This window comes from Epinephelus moara, chromosome 10 (genome assembly GCF_006386435.1).
Source record: "Epinephelus moara isolate mb chromosome 10, YSFRI_EMoa_1.0, whole genome shotgun sequence".
In the NCBI taxonomy this organism is placed as follows: domain Eukaryota; kingdom Metazoa; phylum Chordata; class Actinopteri; order Perciformes; family Serranidae; genus Epinephelus; species Epinephelus moara.
Window position 1 is genome coordinate 37,288,318 of NC_065515.1, and position 20,009 is coordinate 37,308,326.

Consider the following 20,009-nt stretch of genomic DNA (forward strand, 5'->3'; position numbering starts at 1 on the left):
CAATTGTTCTCCTGCTGTCTTTGTCCTTCTGAAAACATAACAACTAAAGTTGAGCATGACTATTTTTCACTCCTGCAACCTAAAAAGAGGAAAAAAACTGCCTGATGGTACTATTTTCAAGTTATATAACATTAGCAGGGTAGGAATTGGGCGTCAAGGACATTACTTATTCTGACACCTGTTTTTATTATACTCTGCTGGAGTAGAGTTCACAAAATGAATGTTCAGCTGACAAATCTGCTACATTTGAATCCATGCCATAATAATCTGGGCTGCTATAACTTCAAAATCAGGGACCCCAGCAATGCCAAGTAAATATGGTCTTCAATACTCTGAGTCGAAAATTAAGCCACAGGAGAGCATTCACTCAACTATATTAGATTTCCTGAAGGAATAGCATAGATTTCAGGCTATTGTAAAAATCATTTAGGGCTAAAAGTCCAGAGGCCACCCCCTGCTCTGCCGCTGATGACAAGGAACTTAGAGGAGGTTTTCGATGAGGTGCTTCTTTAAACAAGGCTCTCTGAAATTTCTTGCATTATTTTCAGTGAGGATAGTAAATTAGGTGTGCTGTACTTAAGGAGCTTTCCTTTGATTTAATTTGTTTCCCCTGTTCCCCAGTGCACTATGACCCTTCAGTCAGTGTGAGCCAGCCATTGGCCTGCAGAGCAGCAGATAGCAGCTGTTTGCTCATTCTTTGGGAAAGAGGGGAAAGTCCAGCATCAGCCTTACGTCTCTGTCCAAACTCTGTCTGGAAAAACTTGGATTACATGTATTGCAAAGGAAGATTTACAAACCAGGCCTGTGTTAAATGTTAATATCTTCCAGGATAGGCTTTAGTGGCTCCACTGGATAAAAATAGGGTTTTTTATTTGTCTTAATCTGTGTGTGTGTTTGAGGATGAGTGTGTACCTGCTGGTCCTCTGTCTGGCTTTGCTGCAGCAGGAGGGAAGAGCAAGGTCAGACCATCCAGGCTGCAATAGCCCTGAGGCAGTGAGGGTGGCAGAAGAGGCCCTGGAGCAGATCAACCAGGACCGGACAGACGGATACATCCTGAGTCTCAACAGACTGTACGACCTCTCTCACACTCCTGACACGGTGAGAGCGAACACACACAAACACAAACAGAAATATGAGTAGATCTTGCAACAATGTGACAGTAGATGCAATAGTATTTGCAGAGAGGGAGTGGACCAGCCACCTTGCTTGCAGAGCCACAAAAAAAGAAAACTAACATAAGAATTGTTATTTAAATATGAAAAGAAACACTGAAGTTTGTGTGTGTGCACTTGTGTGTGTATGTGTCTGTGTGTGCGTCCAGGAGAAAGATGGGTCGCTCTACAAACTGACCATTGATGTCATGGAAACTAAATGCCATATCACCAGCAGGAAACCATGGAAACAATGTGAAGTCAGAGATATTAGTAGTGTTCCAGTAAGTACCACATAGTGGCGTATCTTCACTCTTCAAGATATTTGGTTTTATACTGATACCAAAATGATGCTTAGTTTAACACTGGCGTACAATACCTATGTTACCCTCTCTGTTTCATTATGTGTCCTTGTGTCTATACTTATATATACTGCATGTCTCTGTGTTTGTGTCCTTCAGGTGTATGGAGAGTGTGAGGTATCTGTCTTCGTTGACTCTCAAGTCAAACTTCAAAGCTACTCCTGTGTACTTCGTGAAGGTAGATCAGTTGAGTTATTTTGACTCATTTGGGATTCTTTCACTTGCTTGAATGTTATCACTGGATTAAATGGCTGTAATCAGTGGTTGTCAGCCTCATACATATATGGGAAGGGGCCTGCTACACCTACTAGTTGGTTCAGAAAGCCGTTATCAAATCATTAAATGGTCATCAGGGGCATATGTACAAACATGTTAACTGTAAGGCAGCAGCCTCAAGTGAACATAGCAATTATGACGGGAGCCAAAGAAGGAAGTCATGTGACGTTGGAGAAAGAGCGACAGGAGGCCGGGGTGCGTCAGGGTGGTAGTTGGGTCAAAGAAACCCAGGACTTGTCCTTTGTGAAATCAAAAGTCAAAGCTGACATACATACTTAACTTTCGGCGACTCTCGCTTTTTTCATGTCAATTTGGGTGACTTGTGGGAATAGTGTAGATCCGAGGAGTTTGCATGGCCGTGCAAGAGTCTGGTTAGTAATTCCACTAACACAAACGAAATGAGCAGATGACAATGCTGCGCGCAAATCAACTGTGTAATGTGTGAACCACTTGTTTTCATTTGGATGATGTGCTGCTGGATCAAAGATCATAGAGCGCTACACATAGGGCAGGGTTGTCAGGTCCGCTTATAAGCCACGACTTTGGGCTTGTTGTTTTGTAGAGTCCCTTACAAATATTGGTAGTCGCGGGTTGTGTTTTTTTTGGGTTTGTTTCTAAAGTGGAGTTGCTTATTTGGGCTTGCTCTCTAAATGTCGCCTTTCTCTATATATATCTGTCTAATAAGTTATTTAAAAGCATGATAGTATGTTGGACTGCAGGATGTTTCCACAGCTCCGCTCCCTCCACCCCTCTCCTTCTCCGCATACACAAAAGTGACGGTCAGTCAATGAGACTTTTCACATTTAAATTGCGTGATTAATGGAGGTTCTTTAACTATTTCGCTAACAAGGGGGCAAAATATGGAAAGAATACAATAAAGATTTGTAGAAAGAGAGAGGATTAAAAGATTCGACTTCAAAAGGGGGACGATTCAAAGGCAGTGTACAGATTCAGATTCTGTGTGAAATATCTACTCATCATTCAGATCTTGTTCAGCATACCAGCACTGTCAGGGAAAGTAAAATGGCTTCTTATATGCAACTTCTTTACTTTCATTTTCATTCATTCATTTATTCTTCCCACGTTTTGGTGGGCTAGTTGGTTTGGTAGAGTTCAAGAGCAGTAAATACAATGTACTTGTAAAGTAATTTTGAAACGGTTGCTTATGAAACGCTGATAAGTCCATGCATAATATACAGATTAACTACAGTGGCCTCTGGCTATTTTTAAGGTTGTCATTTTCATGCCAAACAACGCAAACATTCCAGAAACATTCCGCATTTTATATCAATTCTAGATTGAGAAAGGACCTTGTAGCTGGTATAAAAAAGAAATTGTGGAAAGAGGTAGGTTGAACTGCACTCTGTTTGGTAGTTTTGCTGAAACATTCAAATTTGTTCGTTTGCAGAATGAGGAAAATTGAGTGTTCGTGTATTTTAATATTCAGAATGTTGCTTCGACAAGCTCTCTCTTTTTCGACCATACAACTGTTTGCATCGCTGAACTTACATCACGTTATGTCATGAAACAAACATATTTATTTTAACGCAAATCACAATCTTTTTCTAAACCTAACCACCACCAGTTTTAGCGCCTAAACCTAATGAAACTGAAACTGAAACTGAAAAGCCATTTACTGCACTGATAACGACAATTTAAACATACTGGCAGGAACACTTCCCACCCATAACTGTGGGGCTAACCACTGATAACAGCCATTTAATGGTCTGATAGCATTCAAAACTGGGAATTTTATTTAACACAAAAACACAAAAGGTCTGCACCTTGCTGTTTTGATTTTGTAAATGTGAGTGAGGTATAAAATAAAGATGCTGACATACACCGCATTCTTTCTCTGGAAATTTTCTTGCCCAAAATACCTCCCTGAGGCAAGTAAACATGGCTGTTTTAAATCTTCAACAAACATTTTGGCTCAGCTACTTTCCACTGACCTTTGAGCCTGTTAATTCTTGTGTTTCAGTTCCTGCTACCGCAGTGGTGGATGTGTGTCCAGATTGTCCCACAGCTGACAACCTGAACGAGCCGGTCATCAAGGAGACAGCCAATCTCTCCCTGCAGAGGTTCAACGAAGAGAGCCGCCTGGCCAACTACTTTACTCTGGAGAACATTATGAAAGCTAGTTCACAGGTTAAGACAAAATAAAAAAAATAATCAAGTTATTTTGGAAAGCATCAAGGATGAGTTTTGATGTTGTACATGGTGCCCTTTTATCAGATTGATTATATTTAGTAATAACCCCCTGAGTGAAAAAATATGTTCAGAAATCTTGACTGAACTACATCCAAAATTAGGCTTTCTTACCTTATTATTGAAGAATTCTTATCTCTGGTAAATAGTTCACGGTTTGTAGAAAACTTACACATGTCTGTGTATGTGTGTATGCATTGTATCTTTATGTGCTTTGTCAGTGGGTTGTTGGTCCATCCTACTTTGTGGAATTCACCATTGTGGAGACGGTGTGTTCAAAGAAAACAGAGGAAAGTGAACTAAGCAACTGCCCACCTATGAACTGTCAGTTTGCTGTAAGACACACACACACACACACACACACACACAAAATATTAGCAATGCTTTAATACATAATTTAGTGTTCTTACTCTTGGTTCCACCCAAAGGCCCCACCATTACTGAATCTTTTCAGGCTCCAAACATGATGTTGCCAAGTTGTAAATCCAGACTCAACTATTCTTGATTTTTTTTCTCTCAGCATAGAGGCTTCTGTTTGGGCACACACATGGCCCACGAGGAGCAGTTTGAAATCCGACTCCCTGTCGGAAAAAAGGACAGCTCATTTCAGAACCGGAAACCTGTAGAGGTGAACTGTGAGATCTACGAACCTCAGGTGCTTCCTCAGATCTGATCTTTAACATTTAACATCAAACCAACTATTCTAATGTATTAGTTGTATCTCTGTTATCTCATTGCTCTCAATCTCACCACTTTCTTTAATGTGTTCCTTTGCAATTTCCTGACATCAGTAGAAACTGTTTGCCATACTGTCTCTTTTCTCATCCCCTGCAGGCTGCCGCTGTGGAGGAGCAGGCCCATGCAAAAGCAGACAGTGAACACACTGAGCATCAGCCCCACAACCACACACACCTGCACCCCCATGAGCACATGCACTCAGTCACATCCAGCTCAGACCTCACTGTCTCCAAGCCTCGGGGCACCCTCGGGACTGTGGTCAATCAGCCTGCCCCTGTCCGATCTGCCCCAGCAGCCAGCTCCTGCCCTGGCCCACACAGACACAATCTGGGTTTAGACAGACTCAGGCTCTGACTGGCTAGACCAGGACAGTTTAACTTTGATCAGTTACTCAAGCTACATTTTTCCTGCATGTTGTAATTAATTAAGAAGGACAAGAAATTGTAACCTAGAAGTAAAATATGGAAGGACAGTAATTAATCCTTGTAAATAATCAGATTACATTAACTGATTAAAGCATTTACATAGAAGTAAATTGTATCATTTTCTCACATGGGTATTATTTAGCTGCAGACGTCACAAGAGATGATACTTTGTGAATAAACATCCATGAATCTGCTTAGAAGTAATAGAAAAAAAGACTCTTCTTATTACTCCATAACTTTCCTGAGAATAATTGTTTTTTTAAGTTTTATTTAGTATTGGTATACTGCAAACAGGAATTGCTCTTAGCTTATTCAACATATTTAATGGTGAGGAGGAATAATAGGAGGAACAAAATCCATTAGTAATAACTTTGCATGTTGCACTGTAAATTTATCACTGTAAAACAGTAAAATCAAGTTGGCAAGCACTTACTTTGCTGCATGGTGTTTTCCATATTTTTGTTATCTTCCAAAGACTGATATATCAATGTATCACATTATATGGAAGGTAAAAATGTGTACAGTACGAATGTGTTACTTTAACTGACTTATCAACATATACCAGGCTTTAACTGTACAGTTGATTCCTTTCAAGCCTTTTGAGAACAATATTTTCTCTGATTTTACATGTTTAATGTAATCTAAAGGTTCAAGCTTTCTGACTCAATGAAGCTAAATTTAGTTGGTGGTGAGGCTCTGCACTTGCGCCCTCTATTGTTCAGCTGCCCCAGAGGCAGTTTTTGCAGTGGAGTCTGTCAAAGTGAGAAATCATTTTATTTTAATGTCATTGATTTGCACTTACAAACTAACCCTTAGCAATGCCAACGTTACAGTGGCCGCACATTTTCATACACCTTGTGATCAAACCTAGCAGCTATAAGAAAGAATAGTGCAAGACACACAAATCTCTCGATGCATACAGTTCTGTACTTTGCGGTCAAACAAAGCTATACAAGACATAAATAAGTTAAACAACTATATAATGATGGCAACTGCACTTAATGTCTTGACTAGTATTAACTTGTTTTCACTGTTTAATGGACTTTAGAACAAAGTAAATACTGCTGCCACTAGGTGTATCTGAATATGGGCCTAAATAGTATTTCATGCTGTAACTGTATGGCTCTATGAATGGCTTATGTGAATGTCATGTAGATTTTTGTATTCATCAAATTCTAGCAACCATAAAGGTCTTCGTTTAGCTTCAAACAGCGTCCTTGGCTACGATTTTCTATAAAAATGAAGGTTATCTCTTTTTGTATCCCTGTTACGATGTCCAACAGCACAAGAAGACATTTTTATTCCCGATATCTCAGCCGTTTCTCATTGGTGTCTGCTGTTTATCTGCCACCAGCATGCATGCGCAACTGCTGTGACGTACCTGTGACATCCACTAAAAATTGGTCTGTTGGTCAGCTGCCTCAGAGGCAGGTTTTGCTGTAGTGGAGTCCTTCGGAGGATGTCTGTCACAGTGAGGAATCATATTATTTTAATGTCATTAATTTGAAGTTAAGTTAGTGAAACATAAGGAGAACCCTTTGATTGTTGTTTTACTCACCTGCTAATGAACAGACTGGTAGGCCTGTTGAGTTGTAGGATTTGCAAAATCATATCCAACCAAGAGTAGTGAGATTAATGTAGGTAAGTGTAGCACACATTGTCAGTTACAATCACACACTAAAACTAAAAACACTAATTAGCCTACCATCTGTATAAGGCTACCACCCAGTGCAACTTGAATCAATACTGTTAATGAAATAATTGTTCATTTATTTTTTTTCTTTAACAACAATAATATCTATTGAGATATTTTTGTGATTCCATTATCTTTAAGTTTAATGTGTGTTACAGTTAAGACTCTTTCTTACCTTAGGCTGAATTAAGATCCTAACTCTGAGATGGAGATTATATCCTCTAAGAACATAACATAAAAACCCAGTAATAGCCTCCAGTAACAAATAATAGCCTCCAGTAACAAAGGCCTTCTCTGACACGTCACGCTGCTCTGCAGCAGGTGTTTATTCATTGCTTACAGGCTTAACAGCAGCTCGCCGTGATCGTATAGTGGTTAGTACTCTGCGTTGTGGCCGCAGCAACCCCGGTTCGAATCCGGGTCACGGCAGGATTTTGAGATACTCTGTTTCTGTATGTTAAAAAGTTCTTGGTATTACAGTTTGACTCTACAAAAGCACTTTCACCCCAGGGGCCTGTATCACGAAGCGAGATCAACCTTTCCTGGGTTACCCAGACCTATCCTGGGTTGACTAACCCTAACAATGGCAATCAGGATAATCGGTATCACGACGCTGGATATCAACTCGGTAACTCAACCCAGAGTTGCTTTATCAAGAGCCGTGAACGCGCACACAGCGGACCAATCACAATCATGAGAGAAGCGCAGCGTCACTGAGCGTCCTCACAGAGCGCCATATGTGAGGAAAAACAGTATTTCTCGGGAGGATCAGAGATTAATTCTAGTAAAATATGAGGAGGAGAAAAGCAACATTAGAGAAAAGGCCAACACCGTGGCAGCTGCAGGAGGAGGAAACATGCGTGGCAACGCATAACGGGATGAATAATGTTTAGTTTTAGTTTAGATTAGTTTATTTGCACATAATGTTAAAAACAGACAGTATAACATTTACAAGATTAAAAAAAGAAAAGTGCCGGAGAGGTTAGAAGCCACTAAAAGCTTATCAAAGAAATTCCCCTGTCAAAACATCAATGAAATCACATAATAGAGAAGAAAAAAAAACGGGTGAGGAAAGAAGGAATAGAGGAGGAGAGAGGGAAAAATCAAGACAAAACAAGGCAGCAAATAAAATGATGTGTAGGTTAAATGACTCATCACTGGTTCAAGTAGCTACAGTACCTGTACCTGTACATCTGACACTGATCACACCCTTGAATCCCATGAAATCAATGCTGCGCAGATGAATTGCGTGTATTACAATTATCGTCTAACATCATTGCGTCTGATAAATTGGTCTTCTTTGTCATAACGTTATATATGCTACAATAAAGCTTAAAGCTGACGCCACAATTAAATCATATCAACACCAAATTGATAGTCTGAATAAAATCATCCTGATATTGAGCTGTGTTAGAAATTAACAGCTGCGCAAAAATATACCTAGTCTCCCTCTTTAAAAAACAAAAAGGAAAATCCCTCAAACACCATGAAGTGTAGACATGATAGGCTACTTTCCACATTTCCAGCAGCAAAGCTGTCAATTAGGCCCATTATCTTTAACAGGGATCATTTCCTCCAACAAAACAAAATGTTGGCACTAATTAATGGTGCTATTAAGTGTCTGCAAATGATCAGTTTCTTTCTTATGAAGGGGTGGGATGAAAGTTCCACTTCTTTCCACTCCTTTTTGAACAATCTTTTCATTGTCTGTTGTTGTTGCTTTCTTTTCTTTTTTAATGTTCAAAATAAACTTTCAAATCAAAATCAATCAAATGAATTAAACTTCCCGTCATGACTGGGCTGCATTTCTGTCAGCGGAGTCATTTTTTTCCCAACAGCTGATTGGCCAGTGGGTGGTGCTTTTTATAGGATCAGACTCAACCCAAAACTTACCCTGCTCCGGAGCAGGATAGCCGTTCAGAGTAAGTTACCATGGTGATCTACCCCGATAAGAACTGAACCGGCTTCGTGAGACCGAAAACCCAGGGTTAACCCTGACGTTACCTCGCTAAGACATTAATCCTGCTTCGTGATACAGGCCCCTGGTTTAGAAGAAATTTGTTGTTAGTGTCCAAATAACCACAACAAAGCAACAGAATAAATTAACTGCACCACATTATTTAAATTTAGCAGCACATGGACCAACTCCAAAATATATATATAATATGTTTTAGCTTGACCTGTAACCTTAATACACCAACAAACAGCCTAAACTATACACACACTGCTACATTAACAGCTGAGCAAAATTCACATGTAGCATTTCACTAGCTATGTTTCCAACCAAAAGTGATTCAAATCATTGGGAAATGCGCATTTAAAGAAATATAATATGTCCCCTTACTCCCTCCATCCGACGGATACCTGGATTACGTGAACCGAAAGGGGTGGCCCTCCATAATCCTACAGGCAGTCGTGGATGATCGGTACCAGATCAGGGACATCTGCGTTGGAGCACCCGGCAGTGCGCACGACGCAGCTGTGTGGACTTGTACAGGTAGGGCTATGATCCCAAAGAAAGTCACCTTTGTAGTAGCCTAATCAAAATATCAAATAAATTTCACTGTCTGTATTCGAATGCTTGGCTATTAATGTAGACCTTATATTAACAATATCTGTGAAGCAGACTTTTTTGCTTTTCCAGTTTACTAGCTACTCCTAATCCCATAAGAGCCAGCAGCCAAAATTTCAGAGTTCATTGTGCCTGTTACAATATGCATGTGACAAATACATCTGATTGTGACTGTCTTTAACAGATTCCCTGAGAGACATCCCCAAGCCAGTGCCGAGGTAGAGGGGGTCCAGGTGCCTCTGCTTATAGCAGGAGACCCGGCCTATCCATTACTCCCTTGGCTGGTGAAAGGATTCTCTAGTCCCAACCTAACAGAGGAGCAAGAGGCCTTCAACGCTCAGCTTAGTGCTGTTTGTGTTAAGGTATGTGTGTTTACACCTAGGAACTGGAAATAACATACAGTTTTTCTCAGTCGCTTTGGTGCATTTCTCTGATCAGAATTAAAATTCTCATAACTGTTAGTTCAACCTCCACAACATTTAGTCATTTGTGCACATCATAGTAGCAGTTTCTCATTCCTTCCAACAAATTGCAAATGCTTTTGGACATGCATCAATTGCTTTCATACAATTCTCTGCTGTTTTATAACATTATCATTTACTTATGTCATGTCAGTCAAAATGAACTATACTTATGAATGCTGAATAGTCATTCCCTATAAAACTAATAGTCCTCATTTCATTGCTTGAGTCATTACATACAAAAATTTTGAACTAGTTGTCAAAATCTGTCAAGCAAATTTTATTTTATTTTTTCATTTTTTCCTGAAAATGTCTCCTAAATTGAACAATTTCTCTCAGGTGAACCTCAGCTTTCACTGATTAGGAAGGGTGTGTGAAGCATTAGTTGTAACCAATGATAAGCCACTTCTCCACAGTCACATCTGGATGTGCATGAATGATTTACAGTACTGTGTATGTTGTATGTTCAGTTCCAATATGTACTGCAATATTGTTTAAAGTTGTGCACAGCTCTACTAGTGATGGCTGAATGGAGCCTCGTGAAGCATTTACTGAGCCCACTAGATGGCGCGCTTGGTTTAAAGAGAGAGGCTCAAAGAATGGCAATTCAGGGTGTTTTACTGTAAACCTTTTGTTGAACAAAAAGTGCCATCTAGTGGGCTCAGAAAATAAAGAAAGTGCTTCATGAGGCTTCATTCAGCCATCCCTAAGCTGTTTCTTATGTTTGTTGTAAATAAGTGTGTATTTTTCTTTTGCACAATGCTGTGAACAAATTAGAATTGCAAAGAGCATATGCAGTAAAAATGTGAAATATACGTATTCAGTGTCTTGTACTCAGTTACCTCACTAAATACAGTAATGTGTAACTTTACTGTAGTTTTCAAATGGCTGTGCAAATAGTGTATAGTGCTGTCTTGAGCATTTTCAGGTAGTGTCACCAAGATCTGACTTTTTTGCATTGGAAAACACTTACAGAGTAAACTGTCATAATGAAAACATGACAAAGCCACCTTTTTCTCCGCCATGTACTTCTGCTTCATACTTTTCCATTTGTTCCTTAACACGGTCCATGCTTTATCAAAGCCCCTAACGTAGACTCAGGGTCACTTGGCACAGTAAAAGTCCCATAAGATATCAATGCGCAGATAGATACGCTTGATTGGTGTGTCTATCTCTGGGGGCAGGTCTTACACGCATACCAAAGTTTGATTGACACATTTTGGGCCAATCGTTTGGGAGAAATGTTGAAAAAACAGTCAGTAGTCACAGTGTCTGGAAGACGGTGAGTGCTCACAGTAATCCGGACAGCTGGAAATTCCCACTCACGGTATTCCGGACAGGTAAGGAGGAGTCGTTTCTAATATTATAAAACCATGCAGTTTAGATGAATAGCTAGAGGATATGTTATAACATATGTATTATTTCTATGTATTTCTACATTTTTTTAACCGATAAATGCTTATTTAAAGGCACGTGGTTAATGGCGGTATGCGACTGAAATGTGAAACCACGAGGAGGATTAATGAACACAACTCTGGTAAATTTGAAAGATAATTAATATATTGTCAAACAATTAAACATAGAACTTGCAAGACATTCATAACCAATTAAAAACAAATTTCAACACATTTAACAGAACAACAATAAATTCAAAACAGAACAATTAACTTATCGAAAAACAATGTCAATAATACAATGATATTTAATTTTATATTTGTGTAAACTATTTACAGTGTGTGTGTGTGTGTGTGTGGGGGGGACCAACAGTCCACAAATTGAATTTAATTTTTATGCAGGGACACTGCATTTGTGGCACAACCACTCCTCCTCGGGCACCTCTTCAAGGTCGTCCACACAGACTATGTGGAACCAGAGTTCACAAAGTTCGCACTGGACCCACTCAGTGATATCATCATCTGCCCCTGGTGGTGTCATGCTGCAGCAGGTGGCACAGTGGCTGCCACTGTCAATGGCAGCGTTGGCTTTTTGTGCCCTCTCCTGCCTTGCTTTCTTCTCTCCTTTCTTTTTTTCTTGCTCTGCCTTTCTCTTTTTCTTTTTCTTCAGCTTCCAGCCTGTCATGATGTGCCACATACTCGTCACTCGTGATGACCCTGGCCTGTAGCGGCACCTGACGCCATACCCCTCCCACTTTGGTGGAAAATGTGGGTGTCATTAGGATGTCGGCAAGTGCAGGGGGAATCAGGCCAGTTTCCACAAGGTAGTTCTTTTTGCTTTTATTGCATGTTGGGCAACATTCTTGTGGGCTGGTTTCCTGTGGGCTGGATGTGTTTGAAACAGATGCTGGAGGAGAGGCGGAGGTGGGCACAGCGGAGGAGGTCAGAGCAACACTGCAGGAGGAGGAGGTGGACACAGCGGAGGTTGGAGCAGCACTGCAGGAGGAGGTTGGAGCAGCAGAGGAGGTCGGCGCAGCAGAGGAGGTGGGAGCAGCAGCTGCACTGGACACGAGCTTTACAATCTAAATAGAGTTTGTTCAGGTTAGAAACTAAGTTAGTATTCTTCACACAAAGTTAGACTTAAGTTGCATAACACAATAAGAATAATATTTTTATTTTTATTTATCCCCATTACGCCGGCTGGCGCATAGGGCAGCAACAAATTTCTTTTGTTGCCGTTTCCATAGCATATTCACCTTATTTTTCACGGAAACACGGACGCAAAAAAGAACGCAGCCAGCTTCCGTTTTTTTGTGTGACACTTCCGGTCCAGCACTAGTTCGTTCGTTTAGGAACCTTACAAATGTGTAAATGGGAATCGCCTTGTTGTTTAACTTGTTGAGTTTAGCTAGATATATATGTGTATATATATATGTCACATTTTTCACATCACTGTATCACTGTTTAGACTAATCTGATGTTTGTAAAGTCTATAAACACAATGATGAACAAACATTACTATTTCTGTGTGCACGTTTTGTAATTAATAAAATGGTTATCGTAGATTAGCTGGGCTAACCGTTAGCTGTTAGCCGTTAGCGGTGTCTGTAATAACTCAATAACTCAATGGACGGTCCGTGAAAAAATATTTTCTCCAGCGGATGTCTTAGTTACAACATGACTGATCTAACTGGAGTAGTTTCATGTCGTATTCGACAACGGGAGGCTTTTAACAGATGACGTCCTGATGTTAGCTTTGCTGCTAGTGTTAGCTGTCCCTGTCAGCTGCAGCAACTGATGCTTTCTAGACATCGTGATTTCCCAAAACTGAATAAATACCACACATAGCAACACAANGCCGCAGCTTCAGCTGCTCAGGTAGAGAGGCTGTGTAGCCCGGTGTGTTTTTTCGCTGATTCGGTTCTGCGGGTTCTCTGCTGGTACACTGGAGACGGGGATCAAGCAGTTTGTCTCACTCGGGATAGATTGTGCTTTTTTGGTTCATAGTTTTTGATTGACGTGCGATTTATTCGTGTTTAGAGGAAATTATTTTTACCGGCAATTACCGGATAACGGAAACGTGGGCACAGTTATCTATATAAAATAAACAGACTAACTAACGAACTAACTGATTGACTAACATAAACAATTGAAAATTGAAAAGAATTAGCTTGCACTGTTAGCTCCGGTAAGGGAAAGCGGCAGACCGGAAGTCACGCACAAAAACACGGAAGTTGATCGGTATTTACTTCCGTGTTTGAAAATAAGGTGGATAGAATTTTTTATAGGGAATAAATAAAGAACCTAACCTGTGTCATGTCCACTGCCTCTCTAGCCTGAGTGTCAGACTGAAGCTCCCAGAACCTTCAGTCTGACATTGCCTCCATTGAAGGCGATTTACAATGGGGAGGGAATTTGATTTTTTCCCTAACCAATCAGTAGAGATCAATGACTCACCCAGAATCTGACGTCATTAGTATCCATGCCTCGGGGGTGCCGAAAACAAGCGAGCATTGCCCGTTTAAAATGTCTCCATCGTCATGCACGCCCAGCTGCATGCCGTTAAATCCAGTTTAGCAGCTTCCTTAATTTGGTCCTCCATTAACGCGAGTAGTGGCGAAATACCTCGATAGCATCATTAATGTGGTCTGTCGGATCTGTAGCGGTCGCCATTGTTGCTATCCTCACCAGTTACCCACCAGTGTACAGCTTGACATCAGCGTGGCGCTGATTGGCTAATCGCTAGACCCCCGGCGTTCATTGGTCCGTCCATCGTTTGGACGAGATAAATCCCATATTCATTGAAGTATGCCAGACCAGAGATGCAAGCCTACTCAGTTGAGTGGGCGGGGTCTATGGGGGGAGGAGGAGGATCTCAATTTGGTTTGCCCTGCAAACATCAACGACCTGGCAGCCACAGTGCGTCTCATGCTGGTCCATGATTAGGACGGTATTTTATAAAGTGCTCCAGCCACTTTGAAAAAAGATCTGTCGTCATATAGCCTAGGGACAAAGGATGGAAATTAGCCACTGGCTATAATCCTGCATATTTACATGAAAGTGCTTATTACAGTTTTTCACGATTGCTTAAACACATTTCCTGATTAACTACCTCACTTTCTCAAAACCCTAAACACAAATCACAAAACTCACACACAAAATGCAAAATCCTACACTTCTCTTGCAAAAGCACACTTTGCCCTCAAAACAGTATTACCTCTTCACTAAATGGTATTTTCTTTTCAAATGACAAACACATACAGCATATGAGTATGTCACATGTGTAAGGTAGTCGTTTTATTGTGTGTATTTTAAACTCCCAGTGTTTTTAACTTGTAATATGTTTGCTTTTTAGTGTGTATTTTTAATTGTGTGTTTTTATTGCATTTCTTGTACACTGGGAGTGTGTGCTTTTATTCTGAAAACCTTATCCTAGTTGTGACGCCCCTAAACCCAATCACCGCACCTGAGAGACTGCCAGGATTTTAAGAAGGCGAGCGGAGAAAGCTGCAAGGGAGACGAGCATGGAGCAGGCGAAGGAGCAGGAAGCGGCAGGAAGTGGCAAGTCTGACTGGGAAGAACACCGACCGCAGGACCCACGCCAGAGCACCCAGTGGACGGAGGAGCTAGGTGGCTAGTTGACGGCAGGTTCCATGAAGAGGCGGGCAGAGTGAAACTGTACATCTGTTAATGCATCTGTGGTTTCTTGGCTCGCACAGCTGCTCTCGAGGCCTGACCCTGCCGACAACGCCAAATTTGTAACGCAGGAGTGTTAAAAAGTTAAAATGATTAAAAAGGTGTATGTGAAATTTAAAATCAGGCGAGAGAGCAGTTGTTTAAAACCAAGAAACCACAGATGCATTAACAGATGTACACTTATATTTATTCCCAGAATAAAATCAGGTTAAAACCACAGGTGAAAGTCCATAAAAAATGATAAGACGTGGGAGCTAGTAAAAGGGGCGCTGAAAGGCTAAAATGAGGGAAGCTAAAACTAAGGGGCGATAAAAGTCCAATAAAACAGTTCGGGGGCTTACACACGTCCTTTATTCGGTCCCTGGTCTCCTGGCTCCGCCGCTCTGCACCGTCGTCCTCTTCTGGCACGGTCTCGAGCTATCGGAGGCAAGACGGCAGTCACTGCACTTTTACACAAACAGCTATCGTGAGTCGCACTTTATCATTCCAGACCGCTACTCACACAGAAGGGTTTCACTCTGCCCGCCTCTTCATGGAACCTGCCGTCAACTAGCCACCTAGCTCCGTCCACTGGGTGCTCTGGCGTGGGTCCTGCAGTCGGTGTTCTTCCCAGTCAGACTCGCCGCTTCCTGCCGCTTCCTGCTCCTTCGTCTGCTCCTTCGCCTGCTCCGTGCGTCTCGTCTCCCTTGCAGCTTTCTCCGCTCGCCTTCTTAAAATCCTGGCAGTCTCTCAGGTGCGTCGATTGGGTTAAGGGCGTCACAACTAGGATAAGGTTTTCAGAATAAAAGCACACACTCCCAGTGTACAAGACATGCAATAAAAACACACAATTAAAAATACACACTAAAAAGCAAACATATTACAAGTTAAAAACACTGGGAGTTTAAAATATACACAATAAAACGACTACCTTACACATGTGACAAGAAGACATGTCTACTCATACAGCATATGAGTAGACATGTCTAAGCACATTGAACACTGATGTGCAGAATGGAAAACACTATATGGATGCTTTATCAGTAGAATCATGCCTTTGCATGTTCAGTGCTACATTCACCCGTTGGATGTAAAATACTGTATTACCATATCATGTTTTTGCGTATATTCAAATAGAAGACAACACAATACTTGTACAACAAATAATATTTTATTTGTACTCAAAATGTTCAGTCTACTGTAAATCACAGCAAACTGTGGATGAAAACTGGCTGAAATGAAAGAGATAACAGATAACAAATAACAGAAAGAGATAACATAAAACAACTAGGCTGCATCCTGTCTACGGTCCCTGGCTGGCCACAGGACCTCATCTACGTCGCAGGCAATGTCCTCCCTGGTCAAACAGCGGGGGAAGAATCGCCTACAATGGCACATGAAGCCTTGACAGGCCTCAGCAGTCACATCGCCACATGCGTCCTCCATGGCTTGCAGCAGTGGGATCTGTGTCTGTGGGTTCCTCTCATACACCTTCTTGAACCAGTCATGGACCAGAGCAGCCCGGTGAAATCTGACGTTGTCCCAGACAACGACAAACCTGATTACCTCTGTGTCATCCATCTGGTCTGGTTGAACAACGATGTTGTAGAGTGTGCCCAGGAATGCTATGAGATGGGCAGTGTTGTACGGGCCAAGGGTGGCATGGTGATGGAGGACGCCGTGGTGGTTGATGGCAGCACACATTGTTACATTCCCTCCACCCTGGCCAGGGACCTCAATGACAGCACGCTGGCCGATTACATTTCTGCCCTGGCGCCTTCTCTTTACAAGGTTGAACCCTGCTTCATCAATGAATATAAATTCATGCAGGTCTGCTGCTGCATCTAGGTCAAGATATCTCTGAAACAGACAACAGGACAATATTACAGTATATACCATACACCAAGAGTGTTCAATAGAGTATAGGCTATTGTGAAACATTGTTACTGTAAAAAAAAAAAAAAAAGAAAAAAAAAAGGACAACATTGGAGTACAATACAGTAGTGTGTCAGTACTGATAGGACACAGTTGTGGAATGTATAGGACTTACTTGCACATAGTCATGGCGAATCTCAAAAAGAACCCTGTATACCTGCTTCATCCTCATGGAGTTACGTTGGAGAACATGGTCCACTGTGGATAAACTCACTGTTGCTATATTTTGGAATATGTGTTGGTCTGCAATGATTGCATCTCGGATTTGTCGGAGGGTTATGACATTGTTTGCCAGCACCATGTTGACTACTGCAGTCTCCTGCTCATCTGTGAGGAGTCTTCCTCTCCCACCACGGTGTGGTTATCTTGCAGTTCTGCAAAAGATACAAACAGATACAAATACAGCAAGGTCCTTGCAACACTCATTGAATACTGTATTGATATGCAGTACTACAGCAAGGCGATTAGGTTTCTTACCTATGCTCATTTCTGAAAGTCCGAATTATTGAGGCAACCGAGAAGTGACTCAAGTTGGGTTGGACTCTCTGGCCAGCCTCCCTCATGGGCAAACCATGGTTGACCACATGATCAATGATAGTGGCCCTAATCTCATCAGAGATTATGGTTCTCCTTTCTCCTCCTCGTCCTCTTCCTCCTTGTCGTCGTCCTCCTCCTCCACCTCCTCCTCCTTGTCCTCGTCCTCCTTGTCCTCTTCCTCCACCTCCTCCTCCTCCTTGTCCTCTTCCTCCACCTCCTCCTCCTTGTCCTCGTCCTCCTTGTCCTCTTCCTCCACCTCCTCCTCCTCCTTGTCCTCTTCCTCCACCTCCTCCTCCTCCTCCTCCTTGTCCTCTCCTGCCTCCTCTTACTCTCACTCCTCCTTGTCCTCTTCCTCCACCTCCTCCTTGTCCTCGTCCTCCTCCTCCTCCTCCTCCTCCACCTCCTCTTACTCTCACTCCTCTGCCTTGCTGCTCACCTCTCTCTTCAATGTTGCCACCATCCATTGTTCTCCAAACAAACCAGGAGCCCATCTGTGACCCTTTTATGACAAATTGCTGATTGCTAATTGCACAACAGCCTTTGGAGTTTAGAAATATGATTGGCAGTGTGTTATGTGTGAACAGCAAGAGAGGGAATTCAGGAAGAGTGTGTAAGATATAGGGAATTGTGTAGTGTTGTGAAAAATGTGTGGTATGGAATGGGAACATGTGTCTCAAGCAGAGATTGTGCTTGGAGTTCAGCAGGATTGGTTTGGGAGTTGGTACATGAGTTTCAGATTGTGCACATTGTGTCTGATGTTCCAATTAATGTGTTTAAGCAATCGTGAACAACTGTAATATGTACTGCCCCTGATTATTTCAATGCAAACCTTTTTCAGAGCATCCGTAGAGGCTTTGCGGGGGACCATCCAAGGCGTATGCCATGCTGGGAAGACATCGAGGATATATGACGAAGGGAGGGACACTTGCACCCGCTGTAGTGACCGCTAGGTGCACAGTTATGTGCTCCCTTGTCATGGTCTGCTGCTGGTACACGTCTCTTCCCTCGTTGGCACATCACCTTTTCTTTAGACTTCGGCTTGTCACCGAATCCTGTCTCATCACAGTTCCAGATTAGGTGAGGCTTGTCCTGGAGACTGTACTTCTGTACAATATTTTCATAGAGGATGAAAAACTTTTCTATGGCCTCAGGTGTGGCGGCGAGGACTCTGGCCCGATCCAAGGAGTCCAGTGTCCGGGTGGTCAGTTTTGGATGGCGGGCCTTGAATCAGGCCCACCAGTTGTCACTGGGACCCTTCTCCAGATTCACCAGTGTATGTTGACCTCTCTCCTTTATTATTTCCAGAGCCAGGCATTTAATAATCGTTCTGGTCAGGGGGAAACCATGGTCGGCCATCCACACAATATAATTAACGAGGGCTTCCTCCTCTTCATTGTTGATGACCCTGTTTGGGTGGGGACCACACTCAAATTTCCCCAGTTTGTGGTCGGAGAGGGTGGACTTGGGGATGTTGTATTTGATGGATGTTTTTCTAACACTTGCCCCTGCTCTTATGTCATCAAGTGCTTTTTGTAGCATCTCATTACTGTACTTAGCGGCTTTCTTTTTAAAGATATTCTTTGGGCATTTTTGCCTTTAATGGACAGGACAGGTAAGTGTGAAAGAAGGAGAGAGAGAGTGACATGCAGCAAAGGGCCATAGGCTGGATTTGAACCCGGGCCACTGCGGCAACAGCCTTGTACATGGGGCGCCTGCTTTAACCACTAAGCCACCAACGCCCCCTTAGCTGCTTTCTTTCCTGACATCTTCCCTAACGTTACCAAAAGAAACATGAATCCATATTTTGAATTTGTTAGCATTTCTGTAACTTTTGTTAAGTCTGGTATTTATAGATTTTGTGTAACATGTGTGTAAGTTAATGTTTTGCAGGGGGGAGAGAGGCCAGGACACACCAGGGCAGAGAGAGGAAATGCAACAGATCCCCAGTCAAATTCATTTGTCTGTCTTTCATTTGTTTACTTTATTATTATTTTATTATTTTGTTTATTTATTATTATTTATTTATTATTAGTATTGGTATTATTAATTTTTATTATTAATTTAGTAATTAAAAATTAATTATTAATGTATTATTATATTTATCATTGTTTAACATTAATGTTACATTATTATTCATTTTCATCTTGTGAAATTGTTGTTCATTTTCATTCAAAAGTTAATTTAACAGTCAAGTTATTTGTGATTATAAAGTGTTCCTTTAACTCTAGACTCATTTTTTATTAACATTAACCTAACGTTATGTGAACTTCATATTGGCACAATATATTAACATTAACAGTAACGTTAATATAAGTTAAATTGAATGTTATGGCTTTAAAAGTTAATAATGTTAAGTTACAAATATGTCTAAAGTTAATGTTAAATAACTTTAAAACAGCCATTTTAAGAGTGAGATGATGTGTGTGTCTTGCTTGGTCTTGCTGCAGTGATGCGCCGTTGGCACTCATATTCATGTCAGACAAAGGGCCTCTGTTAATGTGTGTATCCCTTCAAAAGGTCAAAATATTGGTAAAAACTAAGTCCTAAATATTCTATGACACCTTAAAGATGTTTATTTCATT

The 20,009-nt window shown here is 41.5% G+C and overlaps 1 protein-coding gene and 1 non-coding gene across 2 annotated transcripts; both read left to right on the forward strand.

Annotated features, from left to right (window-relative positions):
- The first annotated feature begins 668 nt into the window (after positions 1–668).
- On the forward strand, positions 669–5,588 carry si:ch211-284e20.8 (uncharacterized protein LOC563738 homolog). The gene is made up of 7 exons (XM_050054238.1): positions 669–1,098; positions 1,322–1,435; positions 1,613–1,691; positions 3,771–3,937; positions 4,219–4,332; positions 4,518–4,652; positions 4,832–5,588. Exons 1-7 carry the CDS (start codon positions 901–903, stop codon positions 5,087–5,089), a joined length of 1,065 nt encoding a protein of 354 aa, XP_049910195.1. The 5' UTR covers positions 669–900; the 3' UTR covers positions 5,090–5,588.
- Positions 5,589–7,210: 1,622 nt separating this feature from the next.
- On the forward strand, positions 7,211–7,282 carry trnah-gug (transfer RNA histidin (anticodon GUG)). Its single transcript has one exon. It is a non-coding gene; the product is annotated as a tRNA-His (tRNA).
- Positions 7,283–20,009: the final 12,727 nt, after the last annotated feature.